We start from the raw sequence: 21,184 nt of genomic DNA on the forward strand, positions 1-21,184 counted from the left end.
ACAAGTTCCCTAGGTCAAATTTTTCATTTGGACAAATTTTCATTTTTTGGTTTTGCTCATTTTCTAGACTTTAGACGCCCGTAGTTTCTTCCCATGAATAGATAGAGGGGCTTGTAGGTAGTGCCCCTTGTTCCCCGTGATGAGAGCTACAAAATGGTACTACTCCCGTATAAATCTGCCATGTCACCCATGGCAGGTTAAAATTGCACAGCCCGGCACAGGTGATCGATTACTATTGTCGAAAGGGGAGGAGAAAGCGTAGTAGGTAGTACTCAATATGTAATATTATGGGCAACTCCTCATATAGGTACTCCATAAGATCTTCATGTTTTGTTTCTGAAAATTTCGAAACCACACATTTTTCAGCTTCTGGGTGGCATCTCTGTAAACTTTTTTTTTTTTCTGAGGAGGTTCACCGGCAATTGTTTGCTCATACTGAGCCTCGGTTATACAGTGCTCCTTTTTTAAGGCAGCTGCAAATCTAAATACACTAGCGTGAATATCTATCACTGAGAGTTTGAACGGTGCTTTGAGAATTATTTCATGGCATTATGAATGAAAACTTTGATAATAAAATAGTGCATGTTTCAAATGGTGTTTCCTTACGCGGTAAATTTTCTCACAAGGTAAATTTTCTCACAAGATCAATCATCTTACGAGGTAAATTTTCGCGCGAGATAAATTGTCTCTGGAGGTAAATTGTCTCTGGAGGTAAATTGTCTCTGGAGGTAAATTGTCTCTGGAGGTAAATTGCGCAGGGTAAATTGCGCGAGGTAAATTGCGCGGGGTAAATTGCGCAAGGTAAATTGTCCGGATACCGTTCCGAACAAGTGAACGATATTGCTCGCTTCTAGAGCAAAATGTTCCGACATTTTTTTTTCTTTTTTGACATTTTTTTATACTGGGCGTGTATAATTGCCAGGATTTTTACGCCCAGTTTCGAGGGGTTAGTCTAGATTTGGTTTGAAAGATTGATTTCTTTGATGTATTTAAGAATGTTTTCATTGTTTTCCATCTGCTTGATGTTGTCAGGAATTGTAGGGTTGAGGTCTGAAATGTTTAAGGGTATTCTTTACACCATTATCAGTAAGTGCGGTTTCTGGTTGCATACCAGTTTTTCCTTAACATGTATGTTTACATTTGATGATTCAACTCGCGAACTTGGTCAATTTGGTAAAATTTTGATTTTTTCCCTCATTTTTGACCTAAATTTGATTTTCAAAAATTCACCAAAAATCGAAAAACGCACTTAAATACTTGAAATTTTGACAGGTGATAAATTTTTGCTCGCCCTGTCAATCAAAATGGCCGCCATTTTGTATGTAGGGCCACTTTTTTTTTTGAGTACAAGGGCTAGAAATTTAGCTTAGGACTCCCCCTTTAACAGGGTGTCTAACGGTCCTTCCGGTCCTTCCAGGTCAGTAAAAGTCTTTCTTTTTGCCTATTGGTCCTTCTTTTTCGAAAAGTCCTTCAAAAGTCCTTCTTTTTGCCCGAAGGTCCTTTTTTCCGAATTTTCTAATAATTCTGTCATTTAATAAAAATTAGGAATGGTGTTCTTTTACGTCTCATATTGTATCAATTTTCCACAGCTTTCGCCCTCGCTTCGCTCGGGCTAGATCATTTTTCTTTTCTTTTCTCTGGCCGAAGTTAAAGGGTAGAAAAATATTACTCCTCAAATCAAAAATAATGCTGTTTTACTACTCAGGAATTGTGAATTCTCGAAAGCTTTTGCCCTCGCTTCGCTCTGGCGTTTATTTAATATTCATACTTTTAACTATGATGAATACCTATAAAATTTTCTGAAAACTTGAAATTTGTAAATTTTGAAGCTATGAAAATCAACTTTTTGCATAAAAAATGATGTTTTTCATTTTGAATTAGGTATTAATTTTTCACAGCTGCTACAACAATTTTCAAACATTTCCTAGAATGGAAAAATCAACTCTAGAAATTCCAAAATCAATGAAAAATTCAAATAAATTTTTCATGTGACAGTTTTGTTTTCAACTTCCCTTTTTAAAAAATGGTTCGAACCACATCTGACCAATTCTTTGGAAAAAATCTTGCTGTGGAGGGGAGAGGGGAGAGTTTGGAGCAAAAAATTGGGAAAGTCTAGCGAGAAAAATTGAAGGAATGTCTTAGTCTCACCCCCTCTCCATCTCCCACCACGCATCGTTTCATCACACCTCTGAAAATAAAATGTAATGTTTTGTGTGGAAAGTTTTTTGCTCACCTCCTTTTTATTACATTAAACATTTTTTTAGTCACTTTTTTGATTACTTTTTGGTTACTAAAGTTATTTTTTTGAGAAAAGTTTGAGTACCATCCCTGATATTAAAATTGTTTATCAAAGTACATAGTTTCCCTTACTCAATTTTGATGTCTAAAAAGTAAGCGAGGGTACGTGAGGCGTGACATAGTATAACTTGAAAATATGCCATTGTCGTATTATGAAAAAAAAATTTTAAAAATACGAAAACAGTACTAAATTTCGTTTTTTGGATTTGGTAGTCATTAGACAAGAAATTTATTAGGTCTATTTTGAATATTTTTAATTTTTTTGTTTCTTTTAAAAATTATAAATTTTCGAATTTTTTTGGCAATTTTGTAAAAATGAATGAGGGGGGGGGGGTCAGTAGGTGCATTTTTAATTTTAAAAAGGTCCTTCCAAAAAGTCCTTCCAAGGTCCTTGAAAGTCCTTCTTTTTTGTTTTCAGATTTTGTTAGACACCCTGTTTAAGAAAAAAGTTGTCCCGGAGGATCGACCGGGGGGGGGGGGTGCAATTTATCCTTGAATGGGCTCCTCGACTAAATAATATCATAACAACATTGGATTCTCAGTTTCATCAAATACATCCACGTGTCCTAAAAAGCCGAAACGCATGTTTCTACAATGACATCTACCAAATGGCACGAAGTAGATAAATAGCGAATGGAAACCGAACGAAATGTAACGACATTTTCCGCGTCAAAATAACGTCGGATTTTCGCGATAGATTACTTTTAATCCAATTTACGTAGGTTTCCCAGTTTGTGGAAAACGACGTAGAAAAGCAGGGTTCGCAGGGACAGAGAGAAAAAAAATTAAATGTACGACAAGCAGCCGATGATGGTGCATGGTGGACGTTGAAAACCGTTGCGTTGCGTTGTTTACAAACGTGGTCACTTGTTTGACGAAGAAGATTTCTCCTTTAATCTGGAAAATTTATTTACCCTGCGAAAGGTTGTTGCGTGCCATTCTTAATTCCGTCTGTATCATCAGAAAACAGACAGCTGAACCGTGTACGTCTACGTATCCTTACGAGACACGGTGTTTATTTTAAAACGGACACCAGATAGCGGCCGTAACACCAGCTCTTCACTTCCTCCTGTCTTACGGGTTTTCCGCAATTGTTTACTCTCACTTTTACTCATTTTAAAGGATCACTGTTGTCGTTATTAACGTAACGTAACCTCCGAAACACGTGACCAATTTGGTCGGTTTTTAGATTTTTTGCGCTTTTTTTTCTTCTCTCGCTAGAGCACAACGCAGTGTGGTGTAAGTTGCACGAGCACTAGATACTTCGGTGGTGGTTTTTGCGACGACGTAATGTTTATTTTTTGGTCGTTGATGGGATATAGCGTGGAAAACGTAATTTCGCTTCTTTGATAAATAATACATTGTTTTCGAAATGGATTTTTTTTCTTGTTGAAAATGTACTCGTAGGTACAGGTGAGAGTGGGGTACTGCGGTTGTGGAAATTGCTTCGTTTGATCGAATTCATCGTTCGGTGATTGGCTTCGACAAATTAAGGAATTACCATTTTTGGTGAGTAAGTGAGAGGTTACTCGGATGATGGAAGTTATCAGAAATAAAACTGCAAAAGTAAAAGAGTGCGAATGAATATAACTGAAAACTTGAAATTCAAATTACCAAAGTAGATACATCAAGTACAGAATTAGGTACTCACTTGGATTGCTATCCTTGTTGTCGGATCCGCAGTGGAACCGCCAAAAAGGGCTCCAGAGGTCAAATTTTGCTGTTATCATTCCGTCGGTTTTTTATGTACATACTTACGTGGATCTAAAAATATCAGAAAAAACGAAGGTATTTTAGATTTTCGCGATTGCACAGTAGGGGGATGGAACATAATAGTATATTACAACACAGTAGACGAAAGTGAATGATTTCTTGTTGAGTGCGAAGATTGGCGGAACGAGCCGAAAGCGAGTGGAGCCAACGCACGAGATAAGAATTCATTCACTTTTGACTACTATCTTGTAAGATATTTTTCATTATAAATGCTACGAAAAAATAGAGCATATTTACTACCGTTTACCCATCGTGAAAACTTTTTCCTACTGTGATTGAAAAAATTCCTTCTTGGATGGAAAAGAAATTCTTTTCCATCACACTGTGACGGAAAAGAACTTACATTGACTATATGTATTACGTTCAAAATTCTTTTCCATCCCTACAGATGGAAAAGAATTCACATTGACTAATATATATTGTAAATTCTTTTCCATCACAGTGTGACGGAAAAGAATTTCTTTTCCATCCCTAGAGACGGAAAGAGGTATTTTTTCAATCACAGTAGGAAAAAGTGAATTTTCGCGGTGGGTAAACGGGGGTAAAATGCTACATTTTCGTAGCATGTATAATGAAAAAATAAAAACTCCCAATTTTCGGAATGTCTGTGGCTCAATGTTTTCGGAGCACTCTGAGGAATTTTCAACTCGAAATTGAATCAACGACCAATAAAAATCTCCAAGTTTTTTATAGGAGCAGAAATCAGGCATTTCCTGGATACTATACGAGTACTTTCGATTGTAGTTCCTCTCAACACCCAGAGAGTAATCAAGTAAACTTACGACCATCGGGATATTTCAGCTTCTTCGATTATTTTCTCAAATTTGACAATAAATTCGCGCGGATCTTCCTTTGGAACGAATTTTGTCGTAACTAAGTTGTTGATTAGTAGTCGGATTATGGAATAATATAGTGTCTTTTAGGATTTCAATGCATCGACGAAATTCGTCGAATAAAAAGAATCTTCATTTGATGAAGATCAAAGATCTCAACGGATTTTTACAATGGTATTTTTCGAAAAGTTTTAATACAGCTGTGTCTAATTGTCTTTATTCTAATTAATTTTACGTTTATCGTCTTTATTTTGAACCGAATAATTTAGAATTTCGCGCATCAAATTTTTCCTCATATTTTAGACATTTGGGGAAGCTCCAGACAAAGGCGGATATTTTTTGTCAATGAACTATGAAATACATGTACAATAAAGAATAATTCTTTCAACAGAATAAATTACCTATTGTAACTTATCTACGTACTCGTATATTTGATTTAGTTCAATGATTTTAAGAAACTCAACTGAAAAATCGATAATGAATTTTGCGTTCATTCTTTTTGACTTTGAATATTAGTGACCCAAAAATATACTAGTCATAATACCCGCCCTTCGTGCTGGAATATTTTGCATTTTTTTTTAAATTTGAAAAATGAAATAAATGAATAAATCATCAATTATTTCATGAATTCATTTTTTTTCAAATTTTTTAAAATCTTTTTCTAAATTTTAAAATGAAAAATAAATCATTTATTATCACATTATCATTTCACATAAATTATAGATATATAAACAGGATAGGAGTAGATTGTCAATAATATTTTGATTAACGAGGTGAATATCTTTGACAAAAACCTCTTTCGAAAAAGTAGCATGCAACGTTCTAAATGAGTTGAAATTTTGCGAGAAGTTCAAATATTTCGACAAAAATTTATTGAACATTTTAGAAGAAATTTGAGCAAAAAAAATGGATGTAAGTATGTAATGATCTTCAGAATTCTTGAAAAAGTTCGTATCGAAATCGGTTAAGATTATTATCGAGAAATCCAAATATTTCGACTGAAATGTTTCTTGAGCGTTTTTGAAGATTTTTTAGCCCATAATTAGGTCATGATTTTTACGATCTTTGAATAAGACGTTATTACGAGATATCAATGTGGGTTAAAATTTCGATAGAAAGTCACAGGGTGACGATGAAAGTAAAAGCACGTGGGAACTAGGAAGTGTTCTATATTAACCTCTTCGTGCGCTCGGTGGTAAATTCTTGCTTTTTTCTCGCATGATTTCGAAGACAGGTATTTTGAAATCCGTACGCAGAGTCTAAATTTGTCATTTAGTTTCTAATGGCACCATCACTAGGGAGGGGGAGTACTCCTCCCCAAAGTGGTGACCTTTGGTGAGAAAATAATTCCAAATTTTTTATTTTTTCCATTTTCGAAAAACTCGGGCTGCGGTGGGCCCCTCAATTTTTAAGAATTTTATAAAATACAAATTCACCATGTAATTTTGAAATTTTAAGTTCTGATATCTCTAAAAAGTCGCTATTGAGTAAAAATAAACCCTCATGACGATTTTAGTCCTCTCCATTGAAAACTAAGCTGACCCCACCCCCTAAATAGCTGAAATTTAATGTAAAATACGAATTTCAGCTATTCTAGGGGACCGACTTGGTTTTCCAGGGATGGGGTTAATATCCTGATGAGAATTCATTTCATTCAAAATAGACTTTTTAAATGTGTTAGAACTTGAAATTTTTGAATTTTGGAAATTTTGCTCCGAAGATGGATTTTTTCAAGTTTTTGAAAATTGAGAGGCTTCGCCGCAGCCAGAGTTTTTCAAAAATGAAAAAAAATGAAAAAATGAGGAATTATTTTCTCACCTGAGGTCACCACTTTTTGAGGGCTGCAAGCAGAAGAAATTCAATTTTTTTTTCATTATCAAGGACCACCCTAGTGGGAGTTGATGGAAAATTGCGAGTATGCGATGTCATCAATTTTACAATATGAAGAAGAATCGCCCGTAAAAAGCTGTTCTTCCAATCAAATTGAAATTGTTGGAATCGAACCGTAAGGTTCACCCGACAGAGGCATTACTGTGTTTGTCAAAACGAAAGTAGCCGATAGGGGTTTCAAATTCAGTTCCAAAGAAGTTGCAGAAAAGTGACCTTATTTATATGTTATTTTGAGCCGAACCCCTGAAATCATGTACAACTCATTTTGATACTTTGTGTGGTACTTTTTCAATTCTTCCTGGTGTACTTACTTGTTTCATTGCTTCCACTTCAGCGTCATCTTCAGCTTGTTCACGTTCATATTGTTTTTTCAATTCCTCCACTTCCTTCATATTCATTAGGAACTTTTGACGTTCTTTCATCATGTTAGCAAAATTGAATTTATCAGTATCCTATCATAAAAAATGAAAATTAATACCTTCTCGATAGAAATTTTTGAGTGTCTGTCGCACTGTCGCTTTAAAGCTATAAAAAAAAATTAAATTGAATATATTAAAATTATTAAAATTGAAAAATATTAGTTCTGATAAAATAAATAATATTAAAATTTTTTTAAAGCAAATTTAATGACATTATTATGTGTAGGTACCTAATAATTTAATGATTAGTTGTATGATACCTTTTTCAAAACTGCCGAAATTCAGGGCCCAATTTTGGCTTCAAAATTTTTAGAAAATGCTCGACAAACATTTTTTCAGGAATATTTGAATTTCTCGCGAGATCTTAGCCAATTTTTATACGTCGCTTGATACTTTTTCATAAACCCTGAAAATCATGATTCAATTTTGGGTCAAAAATTCTTTAAACTGTTCTTTTAATATTTTCGTTGAAACGAATGAATTTCTTGCAAAATTTCAACTTAGTTTGATAAGTCGCAAAGTAACTTTTGAATGATTCTTCTACAGTTGATTTTTACTCGTGATTTAGTGGGTGACGGGAGGGGGGGTAACTTCGAAATTCCAGTACGTCCCATTAGTGCGAACTGTGTTTCAATAAACGTGAAACGAACTTTCCTTTATATTCTGATATGAATTTTTCCGGTCCTCCAACTGATATGCGTCCACGTTACCATTTTTATGCTTAATTTTTCCAAAAATCACACCCAAAGGGCATTTTGCCCTATCGTGTATGTAGTTGGCGAGCTAAGTGGATAAAAGACACGAAAAGTCTTTTACGCAGGAAGTAGTTTTTTTTGGCAAATTCAAATTTCACGTCATCGAAACGATATTTACGACTTGAGAAAGTCTACAAATCTGAGCACGTTTCTCCTGCATCACTACTATACTTTCCTTCGTCTAATTTTATTACGCTTCGTTATTTAAAAAATAAAAAAAATAAACGTATTCCAAAGCTCTAAAAGCCAACTCGAACGGTACACAATTTATTGTACGAAGAAGAGAGAGAGAAAAAAAAGAGAAGAAAACTTTCATCGTAAATAATGCTCGCGTTATACTTTTGCCAGACGTAAAAAAGCATTTTAATTCATAAACACCCCCGACAACACATTTCTTGAATTATATTTCGACCTTTTCGATTCCACTCCATAAAACATTTAATCGGGGAAACACCGATGGCAAATGTGTACAGGGTAGACTTTTTTTTTTTCATCAGTGAGCATTGCTATACATTCAGCAACAGATTTCACCAAACCGACGTTTGTATTTGTGTCGTTGTTTTTCATCCTTTTTACACCATCGCTATCGAGTTTTACGTGCTGGTGTGTGTGCGAAAAATACACCAGATAAATAATAATTCTGCTTCTTCGGACAACCCTTGTGTTTTATTTTCGTATTATACACACTACATTTATCATATTCGATATCGAGAAATTTTTCCTTATATTTTACACGGCCAGCGGTATATTATTGTTTTCCATTTCGATTTTTCGTATCGAGTGTATGGATGTACAGACACAGACCTGTAATCCTATATAATGTAGGACTTCGAATGATGAAGAGAATAACATTTTCTATATTTTTGAAAATAATAGAAAATGAATGCAATTTTTGCATGATTTTCAGCATTGGAGAAACAAATTTTCCGAGGCAATACCTTACCTTATTTTAATATAGGTACATACATTTCTGTACTTTGTCATGCATTATTGTAAATTATTTGTTTAACATGCTTAAGAGAAAGAGGAGACTGTGGGTGCTGAATGAACCATTTTTCCTCCTTAAAAAAAATCCAACCATTTTTTCGTCGGGTTTAAATCTTAACTTTCAGAATAATGAGCATTTTGCAAGGATTATTTCATCGTATTCGAGAGCAAATTACATTACTCGAGGTATAGGTGTCTTCCGTAAGCATTCTCGAAACATAATTTGAAAAAATATTAATAACTACTCGACCTAGATTTCCTTTCACATTTTCTCTAATTCTTTCGAACGACCGTTCTAAATGTTTACCTCACAGCCCCCAAAAACTCTTCCACTAAAACGTCGTAATTTCGAATCATTTCTCTCTGTATAGGTATTTTTTTGCCTGTAACGATAAATATTTCGGATTAGAAATTATCATATAAAGCGAAAATGTCGACGTAAGCCGAAAGGGAAATAAAATATCGCGTTGTATTCTCTTTGAAAACGTTTCCTATTTAATTAGTTTATTAAAGTGGTAGGAACGTATGGAACTATAGCGCTGCAAAACACACGAGTTGATGGCAAAATCCAGCAAATGGCAGAATTAAACCCTCGAGGACGTTATACTCTAAAATAAGGCATCTTTAATGTATTTCACATTTCAACTCTCGTCTTCTCCCTTGGTCTACTAACTGCTTCCTGTGCTGTTTCGTAAAGGTTGCGCTGTGGCTTATAAATATGTTTCATTACGAATCTTTATTGTGTACTAGAGTACTTATACATACGTAATGATATGAAGATAATACGAAATGTCAAATGCCTCCTTATACGCGTACTCGTGGTATACGAAGTAAGAAACTTTCACAAAGGTAAATTGAAAATTAATAGCATTTTCACCCGCGTGTGATACGACATTCGTACACCGAGACGAATTCTTCGCATCGTGTTTCAATTACAAGTTTCAATTTGGGCCAATTAAGAAGTTACTAGGTTTTTTATGCATGTCCTAAAACCACCTGCCTAAAGTTCATTTATTTAGATTTTAAATAATTTTTTGAAAACCTTTTTTGAATTTTGCGCAAAATAAAAATGTTTTTGAGCAACGTACAATAAAGGCCAAAAATGAACCTTGGCATTATCGATTTTGGTCATTTGGGGTTTATTTGGCACCATCTCGGTCATTTTAGCTAATTACAACTAAGTCCCACTTTAAGTGAGTTCAAAAGTGAATTTTTGATATATTTTTAAATCCCAGAAAAACTAAAAAGTGAAAAAAATAAAATTGATTTAATTTGTTTCTTGTTGTCAGATAAGTAGGTACCTTACATACGTACTGTGATGGCTTGAACCCCCTCTCCCCGTCGATCCTCCAGGACAACTTCTTTCTTAAAGCAGGAGTCCTAAGGAACATTTCTAGCCCTTGTCCTCGAAAAAATGAGTGGCCCTACTTACAAAATAGCGACCATTTTAACCAACAGGTCAGCTGAAATCGCAGATTTTGAGTTCCAACATAGAACTTGCACGATGTTTTTTAAACCGTACAAAGGTAGATCGAAAGATCAGCCAAAAATTTATCACCTGTCAACATTTCAAGTGCTAAAAAGCCTTTTTCGATTTTTGGTGAATTTTTGAAAATTAAATTTAGGTCAAAAATGAGGGGAAAAAATCAAAATTTTACCAAATTGACCAAGAATACTGAAATTTGAGATATACCCTATTTTCGATACGCCAAATCGATTGGAAACGGTTTCAAACCGTTTATAGTATGAAATGATAATATTATGAAACGATGAAGAACATTTTTGAAAAGAATAAGTACTTACGATTATTGGAATTTGTTTCGCCTGCTGTTTATAAGTACCCAATCTTACTGTCTGAACTTTCGTTTTTGGCACAGTCTCCGCATCCGCGATCGTTCCTATTGGCACTACCGTGTAAGTTTCTTGCGTTTCAGCTAAAAGGTAAACTACCTGAAATGAGCAGTTCTTGAGCCCCCAGCAGATTTTGGAAACTCGAAATTCCCACAGAATCTCATCAAATGGAGTTACAAAAGCCAAAATTCATTCTGCAAACTGATTTCAGTACGCTACGAAGTCGAATGCAGGTGAATTTCAAGTTGTTTTGGAGCATCCGGCGATTTTTTGAAAATTACTGGAACCTCCAGTAGATTGTTGAAACTTGAAATTTCCCAAAATTTCATCAAATGGAGATATAAAACCGAAATTCATTCTGCACGACTAATTTGAATGCGCTACGAAGTCGACAGCTGGTGGGTTTAAAGTCGTTTAGGAGCCTTCAGCGACTTTTTGAACGTGGCATTTTTTGGAAAATTGAAATTTCCAAAAAAGTAGCCGGAAGCTTTAAAACCATTTGAAACCACCATGCAGTCGACTTCATATATCTTATTTAAATTACTGAGTTTGCGAAATTAATTTCAGCTTGCTAACTCCATTTGATAAAATGTTGTGGGAATCTCAAGTTTCAAAAATCCGGATGAAGACTCCAGTAATTTTCAAAAAGGTCGCTGTAGGCTCCAAAACGAATGAATTTTGGCTTTCCATCTCCATTTGATGAGTTTCTAAAATCTGCTGGAGGCAAAAATAAATGTCTTATCTTATTTCCAGTCAATTTGGCGTGTCCAAAATTTGATTTTTGCCCTCATTTTTAGCCTGAATTTGATTTTCGAAAATTCATCAAAAATCGAGAAATGCACTTTGGGACTCGAAATTTTGACAGGTGATGAATTTTTGCCTGATCTTTCGATCTACCGTTATACGATTTATAAAATTTCGTGCATGTCCCATGTTGGAATGAAAAATCTGCGATTTCGGCAGATCTGTCAATTAAAATGGCCGTCATTTTGTAAGTTCGGCCACTTTTTTTCAAGGACATGGGCTAGAAATGTTCCTTAGGACTCGCCCTTTAAGAAAGAAGTTGTGCCGGAGGATCGGCGGGGGGTGCAATAAATGGGGAGTTTACGTCAACGATTCGCGAGTATGTAAGCATCGTTGGGCGGAACTGCGAGCCGGAAATCGTGTTGCGTTAGGAGCTTCAACAGTAGAAGATAGTGGTTACATGCTGGAAATTGTTGCTTGGAATTCGGAAGATGGGTACCCTCTTGTACCAATCATCGAATCGAAGTAATCGATATCACCGAAGAAGATGAAGATGAAGTGATTGAATTGAGCGACGACGCGACGAAGGCAATGTTCAGAGCGAAAGTTGCGCATCTCAGCTGGAATCTACCGCACCCAAATCTCAGCTGGAGTCAAAATAAAAAATTTTATTTTAAAAACAAATTAATAATTTAATTTAAGTTGAATTAAAATTTATTTTCAAAATAAATTGAACACCAAGCATCAACTTTTTATTTCTTAAGCAGAACCGAGCTAAAGTCAACAGTAAGCCGACTTGCAAGCAGGCCAGAGAAAACGTTACCAAGAAACTGGCCGGTGCTAGAGAAAGAATGAACGCTTTGTATACTACTACACCTGTCCAGGTTAAAAGAACTTCTGAAACACGCCCACAACCAAAAGTTGAAGTTACTGCGAAAAATAGAGGAGATTTCTCAACTAGAGAAGAAGTTGCTCCCGTTCTTCGAAGTCCTGCGAAAACTACACGGACCATTTAGTTTATTTTCGTCATCACAGTACTTAGGTAATGAAAAGCATGTACGTATATTTTCTTACCTTTAATGTAACCATTCCGAATTTTCAACTATCTCTAAAAAATCGATACGCTGTAATATGAATTTTCAAAGAAAAAAACTATTGATACCCAAAGAGTTTTATTTCTTTTTTTGGGATCAACATAGGTTTTTTTTGAAAATTCATATTACAGCTTATCTATTGAGGAGGTTGATGTTTTTGAACCTATAGGTAGCTACAAATTAGTTACCAACTGCATTTTTTCATATTTTTACATGTTTTTCAAATTATTGAAAATGGATCAAAAGCTGAACTAGAAACATTTGTGACAATTTACCCAATTTTTTGCCACCAACCTTCCCCAAAGTTGTATTTTTTTTTTTCTTGAAAATGAATCCTTGATGAAAATGAATCTTTGAAAATTTTATTTTTCAACTTGATATAAAAGGAAGCTCAAGAGTTGAAAAAACAAATTAACAATTAAAAATTTCAATTATCCAAAAAAATTTCATGTTGAAGTCAAAATTCTTTATGAAAAACCTGTTCTGAACTTCCAAACTATTTTGGTCACCTCATATTTATAAAGTCCGTCAACGTGAGAAAAATCTCCCCTCTCTCCCCCCCTCCTACAAAAAATGTGTTGTAAATTGAAATTGGTACGATTTTTTGTTGAAAATTTCTCATTTATGTGTCAGAATTATTTTGAATAATCCACTTGCTCCAATTGTGCCTATGGAGCAGTAGAGCATCTCCCCTTCATGAATTGGAAAAAAATCAAAAATGAAACATTTTGAAGTCAGAAAAATTTTTAAAACATTATTAAAAACTATATTTTGGTTTTTTTCAATTTATTTCAACTTTAGGGAGTTTATCGATAGATAAGAGGGAATAATTAATATTCCTGGATGCAGGAGGGGATTTTTTCCTTTCCAGAAGGATTCTGATCAAAATTCTTTGAGACTCCAATTTTTGACTTTTTCCACCGTGTTAATAATTTTCAGGTTCTTTACTTCTTAATTTTTGTTTTCTCGATGTTTTTTGGATTTTGTTTTGACTTCTTGTGAGCAACATTTTTTTTTTTTTTTTTTTTTGAGAAAGCCAAAGAATTAGTGTTGGTTTATTTTTCATTTTGAAAGTGTCCTTCTAATCATCCTTCTTTTCGGTTTTTGAGATTTTATCAGATACAAGAATGTTGTTTTTTCATTTTGCATTTTTGTTCGATGCCTACCCAAGTACCCAGTACCCACCTATCTGAAAACAATATTCTGAACTGTGGTGTTGATTGAAAGTTGAAAAACAAATTGTATACAAAAAAAATAATGTTTTATTGTGGTTGGTATTTTTGTAAAATAAATATCTTATTAATTTCAAGTTCTTCTCATTTTCAAAAGTACATATTACAATTAGGTACCCGAAAATTTATACGGTATGTAGGAAATTTTTAAGAATAATTGGTGTTGATTAATTTTCACATTTTCAGCAGTGAAGATTTTATTACCTATACATTATTATAGGAACAACTAGCTCCATTAAAAAAAAAAATGCTTTTCGTTCTTGTTCATATCTACCCATTAATTTAAAACCATATGATGCAATAGGGTATCTATTTTTTTTTTTTTTTTTTTTTTTTTTGAAAAACAACCATAGATCTTATTACCAGAGACTTTTTTTTTTTTACAAAAATTCATTGATGTTGTTAAAGCTCGTGTAGCATTTTTGACTGTGGACGTTTTTGAAAAAAAAAAAAAAACTTCAATTTCAATGATGAAATCACTCAAGAGTAGTAATGCTTAAAATTAATTGGTAATGTTGGAAGGTTTTTGATTCCTATAAAGAAATCTCACAATTCCTCGCCATGAAGATTATTACTTTCAGTTGTAAATGCATGGTCTGCTGCGTAGAATTTGTGACAATCAGCAGGGTAATGTGCCTATAAAGACAAATATAAAATTATGAGCATTAATTCGCAGCTCAAATTTTATTCTAACACAATGGCAAATACCTATTCATACACTTACTTCGCATACGATATCTTCAGTTACAGCATTATATAATTTCCAAAATGGCGTTCCTGTCCTGCCTGATAAATACCATGCAGCGGATAAGCTAAAAAAAAAAATCAATTTCATGAAAATGAACACTTCATGACACATTCTTGAGTTGTAGACATTTTTGAGTTATAAAACGCACCTGGATAGTTTCATTACTCCTGGCTTGAGGCCTATTTGAGCTGGTGAACTGTTATCTTTTTTATTTAAATAGCATAATAGTTGTTTATCACATTGAGGATTTAGGATGGAAAATTTGTACGCTCGCCATACTCTGAGAACTGGTTCTATTAATTCGCCATTCAATACGTCTCCTAGTCTATCACTAATTTCCTTGGAGCTAAGTTTACTCATACTGAGTAAATTCTTTCCATCGCCTATTTTGAATACTTCCTGTGAGAAATAATCGATCATTAGTGAATATATGAGTATGTATGCACAAGTAACAGTGATTGCTCAAGAATGTGTATGGGTACGAAAAAAAAATATATTGGAAGATTTTAAACCAAATTTAGTAAAGGCTTTCATTTGAGTTGAAAATCACTCATGAAGGAGAGGTGGGTTTTCAAAAAAAAAATCATTTATGGAAAATAGTTCTCAATTTTTTCCCAAACAGGTTGGTTTGTAGCTGAAACAAAAAACACGATTTTTTTCTCGAAAATGTCCCTTCTTTGAGGACTTATATCTCCCCTTCAGGGGCATCTCCGTAGCTAAAAAAAATTCTGAGTTATCTTTCAACTCGAATTTAAAGGTCTTCTCTGAAGTTGGTCGCAATCCTACTGCATTTTTTAAAAACACAACCCACTCTAATTTACTGTATGATGATTACCTTCAAGTATATCACAGCAGGTCTGATGTATTTGCCTGAATCTATTTTCAATCCAAATTGTTTCTTTGTTATGGCATCAATTATCGATATTGCTGAATCAGTCGGTTTGGTTGGATCAAAGTGTACCGAATCTGAGTACCCTTGAGATCTTAGAAAGCTGTTCCCAAGAAACTTGATGTTGCCGATGTATCTGAGGAAAAATAAACAATGTGTTAACTTCCATTTTGTGATTTCATTCCATTAGAATTAGTATCGTACCATTAATTGTATCAAAGTGGCGTTATTATAGGTAAATCTAGAAGATTGTGTGGGTAGTGTATGTTAAAAATTGTTCATAATGGTCTACGAATTGAAAACAACGTTAAATTTTTTACATTTTTTCCTCCCGAAGGGCTGAAAAAAAACACGACGCGTGTCCGTCTGGAAATCGAAAAATGTAATTTTTGGGCAACCCCCTCCCCCAATATGACCCTTAGGAGGGTCCAACCGCAAATCTAACTTCATATTCGTGTTCAGCAAGTTCGATTCATATGATAACGATACCCATATTGTCGATCTTATTTCGTCCCAATATTAGAGGAGGGGGTGCCTATGGCCCCAAAATTGGGGTTTTTTAAAAAATGGTTGGTTTTCTATTGTTTTTAGTGGTTCGCATGCAAAACTTTAGAATTATAAGTATCTTGTAGTATCGCTTTGTTTGGTGGTGCCGTGACAAAAAACACATTTTTGAGTGTTTTTTGAGTTTTTGAAAATGACCCACCTGAAGAAAAAATTTGAAAAAAAATACCAATTAGGTATATATAGTACTTATGCAGATGGTACTTTTGAAAGGAAAAAAAAAATGGTGTGTACAAGAATTAGGTTCGGAGATACGGCAGCTTCAAATTTTCTTTTGTCGATATCTCCCCCCTGAGGGGCCGAAAATTTTGAAAAATTCACATTGGTAGACTCATATTTCCTCGATATACATATTTTGGGTAAATTCAAAATTTTTTATTCAAAACTCGTTGAAGTATGATTTTCCCCCGAAAAAAGCGTTTTTGGCCATTGTGGGCGAGGGGTGAGATGGGGGAATTTTTTGGCCCCAACATTTTTTTAAAAGGCACCCAAAAATGTTTCATCAAAATTTCAAAAATCCGAAGACAGGGGCATTTCATCTATTTTACCCGGGAATACGCTTTAAAATCCTGCTGGAGGCTCCAAAATGACTGGAAATGTTGAAATTCGGTTTAGAGATGATGATTTATGCTTGGGGACTTCTTTCATTTTTATGTATTTTTTTTCTTTTTTTTTCAAGAACATGAATTTTGAATTTTTAACAATTTTTCATAAATCAAAAAATATATCTGAGCTGCTGAACTTTTGAACATGGAGGTTTTAGACCGATACTTTCCAAAGATCGTGCGATTCCATTCAAATTTGGAGACAGATATCTCGACTCGACTTCTCGAGATATTCCCTTATTGAGACGGAATGATAATGGTTGAATGATAAGAATTCCATTTCAGTTTTTCAATCGAAATAACCTGAGATGGCATCAGACATCATAATATTTATAATCGCAATAACAAGTCGTAGAATAGAATGTGTATTGCTGATACTGAACGTGGGAGTGGACTTCCATACGTTCAGTGACCTCGATTTTGGTAACGGTGGAATGTTTTTTCTTCAACTTTTTACGAGTATGATAACATCATGTGGTTATATTATTTCACCGGATCAACTTTGCGGATGTCTGAAGATGAAGATGAAGACGATGACGAGTTATCTTGATTTTTGAGCGTTTCCAATATAATTAGTATTACCTAGTCGTATATTGGGCTGTAATTGTGTGTAATAGCAGCCCTTGCACGTGATCTAAATTAATCATGAGAATAGTCTAACGAGTGTTACTGAATTGACTCAAAGTTTGTCAATGTATTATTCGAGTGCTCGGTAAAATTTATTCATGGAAATAAATATTCAAATGATACCAAATAGGTAATCAGTGGAGCCTAAATTTGTGGAACACTTACGAAGTGATGGGTGATTTAGGTTCCTGGTAAAATTTCGTCATAATATAATTTATATAGGTATAACTTATAGGTGAATGACGAATACGAACCGGAATTCTGTTAGAAAATTAGGATTATAACTCGAGTAAAAGCTAAATGTAGATTCTGATTGTAATAATAAGTATGTATTGTACTCGAATATAGCTAAATTTTTTCTATCACAAATGAAGAAATATCTCACCTAGCTTGAGTACTCGGATCAGACAAATGCCTTATCCATTCTCCAACAAAACTCGAAAGACTCTTGATCCATTTACGTCTAAACGAAGCGTTCTCCATCGACTCGAAAATCCTATCTACTTGGAAATACCCATCTTTATCAACAAACAGCTGGAATATGGCTTCTAGACCACTCTTCTTCCACACAGCTTCTCCGAATTCCGATTGTTTGAAATGTTCCCAATATTCGTAAAAAATATTCATAAAAGGTGGCGTATACGATCCTTTCTGATGCTTATCATGCTCCAATTGATCTTCCAGCTCGTTATCAGCGAAATGCACGTGTCCACTGGGCACATTACCGGTCAACATTGGTAACAAGTTCAATAACCCTTCAAATCCGCCTCCTTCTGAATTCTTATCACTCATAGATGAGATTAAATTACCGGCTAGGCCTAAAATTGATCCCCAATCAGGGCTGCTTTGCTGTCCTGGTATTTCGTTTTTGCTTTCGGCCAACGAAGAGAATACTTGGGCGACTTGACCTAGCATATTGGGATCAAATCCTTGAGGATTTTTCTCCAGCATACCAGCTATACCGCTGAGGATATCGCTGGCTATGTTTTTGCCTCCGGGTGTATTCATACCTGATAACAAATCGCCGATCGCTTGACCGCCCTTCATTGATTGGAAAATTCCACCGAGAGCTGCCATCACTGCGTTTTTACCCATGTCTGGATTTTTTTCCATCAGGTTTCCGAGCATGTCTTGGGCTGCGTCCAAGAATACGTTTTTTTCTTCTTCATGATGGGCTTGGTTTTCAGACTGAGGATTCGATTGTTGGAACGAGAACCGAATTGGTGATACGAATAGAAACAAGACGAATAACTTGGTTGATTTGTACATTTTCAAAAAAAAAAAAAAGAATAATATGGTTACCTAATAAGAAAAATGTATAAAAAAACGTAAACTAATATCACAATTTGATAATAACCTATATTTTAACACTTTTTTGTCACATTATCAGCTACTAATATGCGAAAATTTACGTTATTTTGTTCGTAAAAAAACTTAAGTAAATAGAACACGACAAAATTGCATTATGATAAGGTTCAAGGTATACTGTTGGAAGTTAGAGACCTGAGACACCAACACGGAACTGGTTTCGTTCGCGTCATGTACTGGAGCATCATCAAGCGAGCCGTTATGAACAACGTAGCAGGTAGAAGAGGTAAGAGTGAGGAAATGACGTGTACTCTGGGTCAGTATCCACGAAGCATTGTTCTCAATCTACGGATACGTGTTCTAGGATGTATGTATAAGATGTATTACTCTGCGACGTTTTTATTTTGCAGAATTTTTTTCGCCAAATTTATTGAAGTTGAACTTTTCCAACTTGTGGTAATTGCTCATTAAGGATAAAAATTTCAGAATTAAGTCACGCCGATAGGCCAAAGAATGAATGACTTGGAAGTTTTTCAATTTTGAAAACATTTTTTTTTTTTTTAGTATAGGTTCTTTCCAGAGGAATTGAAAAAAAACTGCCATTTTGTGAGTTATTTTCAATGTTTTTTCAAACTTTTTTTTGACATTGAACGAAGCTTTGGCCGCGAATGAATTTTGAAGGAAAGTAAAAATCGATCAAAATGAGACTTTTTTTGTGCATTGCACTGGAAGGCTTTGGTTCTTCTGACACGAGCCTCATCCAAAAATGAAAGGGTAGGTACAGAGTATAATAATTTTGGAAAATTTCAGTTTTTTGACCATAGTTTCTGACACAACTGTTCGAAAGAATTTTTTTTTGCAAAATATGCTATGATCTCCAAAATTAAAGTTGTTATGGGAAAATTGAATTTCAAAGGAAGGAAATTTCGCGAAATAATTTTTTTCTTTTTGGTTGTCTTGAGAAGTTCCCAGCACGAAAATTTATTTAAAAAATTCATAAAAGTTCGTTTTGGAAATTTTGGAGAATTTTTTTCCAAAAATATCTTTTTTTCAAAATATAATGGCTGAATAATTTTTTTTAATCGAAAATGACCGCCTGCGCCTCTAATTTCAACAAGAGCACGAATTTTGAAAAGAGCATGAAACCCCAATACCTGAGATTTAGCTACCCAAATTGATTTTTGGTGAATTTTTGAAAATTCAAAATCGACCAGTTTCGGAAAATCATTCTTTTTTTTGGGAAACTCATAATGATTAAGGTAAAAATGATGAAAATTCGAGTTTTGAAACCCCCTTGTCAGCCTCATCGAACCGAATTTCACCATTTTTGGCCATTCTGGAAGCTCCACGCGATATTCAATTTCTCCAGAACGGTGTGAAAACCAATATAGGCATCTAAAAATATTTTTGAGCCTTATTGTCGACTTATTAAATGAGTTTAAAACCCCATTTAGTCGAGTTCTAGGCGGGCACCTCGAGTGAGTTTTTTTTTTGACCATCAAGAAAAAAATTCAAAAAATCAAAAATTTACAGTTCATGGGGAAATTTTTGAAATTTGCACAAAAGACGGTGTCTTGTCTACAACCAACCTGCCAAATCTGAATTTCACTAATTCGAGCCATTCTGGAGCCTGCAGCGTGATTTTCCTTTCCCCAGAATTTTAAAGTTGTTTCAGAAGGAGTGGAAATCAATTTGGGTATTAGCTGAATATGAAGTTGTGGCTTGTTCTCGGCCGTTTAAATAAGTTTATCTATATTTGGCCTAATTTCCAGGCTGACCACCTCAGGTGCGCATTTTTTACGAATAAGATGAAAATCCAAAAAGTTGAAAATTCTCAGTTGATGGGAAAATGTTTGAAATCTATACGAATGGCTTTGGCTTGTCTGAAACCAACCCCTGAAAACCAAATTTCACCATCTCGAGTCATTCCAGAATATCCAGTGCAATTTTCCATTTTTCTAAAAAAAATAGAATTTCTCCAAAATACATACGTCAAAAGTGATTTAGGCGGCTTAAAATCGAGTGCTTTTGGTTCAATTGCGAGGTGGACATCTCTCGTGTGTTTTTTTGACCAGAATATTTTTAATGATACTAATGATACTTACTTTAGACTGGAAAATGCTGGTCAAAAACTTCTTCGATCGAGGTGTCCTCCTGGAAATCGGCTCAAATTGGTGTAAACGCTTCATACAAGTTGTAAATAAGCCATAACTCGTTTTTAGGGGCAGAAATCAATTTCCATGCTTTCTGGATAAGTTTTAAAACCCTGGAGAAATCTAAAATCGCAGTGGAGGCTCCAGAATAGAAATGGCGAAATTCTGTTCAACGGATTTTTGGTTGATTTTTGAGAACCCAAAAATTGACCATTTTTATTCTCGTATTCATGTTTCTACTTTTTCTAAAAAATATATATGTTGAGGTATTATCCGAAAAAAGAAAACAGAAAATTAGTCTTCGAACTAAATTTCACCAGAAGTGACTGAAGGAATTATTCACATTGGTTCACTTTGCTCAAAAAATTCAATTTCATAAAATATCGTCCTTGAAACTTTTTTATTTTAATTTTT

At 34.5% G+C, this 21,184-nt stretch overlaps 1 protein-coding gene across 1 annotated transcript; it reads right to left on the reverse strand.

The window, feature by feature from the left end:
• Positions 1-13,883: 13,883 nt before the first annotated feature.
• Positions 13,884-18,908, reverse strand: LOC135840984 (uncharacterized). The gene is made up of 5 exons (XM_065357765.1): positions 17,695-18,908; positions 15,460-15,649; positions 14,773-15,023; positions 14,601-14,688; positions 13,884-14,512 (listed from the first exon to the last, which is right to left on the reverse strand). The coding sequence occupies exons 1-5, from the start codon at positions 18,576-18,578 to the stop codon at positions 14,423-14,425; spliced, it is 1,503 nt and encodes a 500-aa protein (XP_065213837.1). The 5' UTR covers positions 18,579-18,908; the 3' UTR covers positions 13,884-14,422.
• Positions 18,909-21,184: the final 2,276 nt, after the last annotated feature.

The sequence above is a fragment of the Planococcus citri genome, chromosome 3 (assembly GCF_950023065.1).
Source record: "Planococcus citri chromosome 3, ihPlaCitr1.1, whole genome shotgun sequence".
NCBI classification, from domain to species: domain Eukaryota; kingdom Metazoa; phylum Arthropoda; class Insecta; order Hemiptera; family Pseudococcidae; genus Planococcus; species Planococcus citri.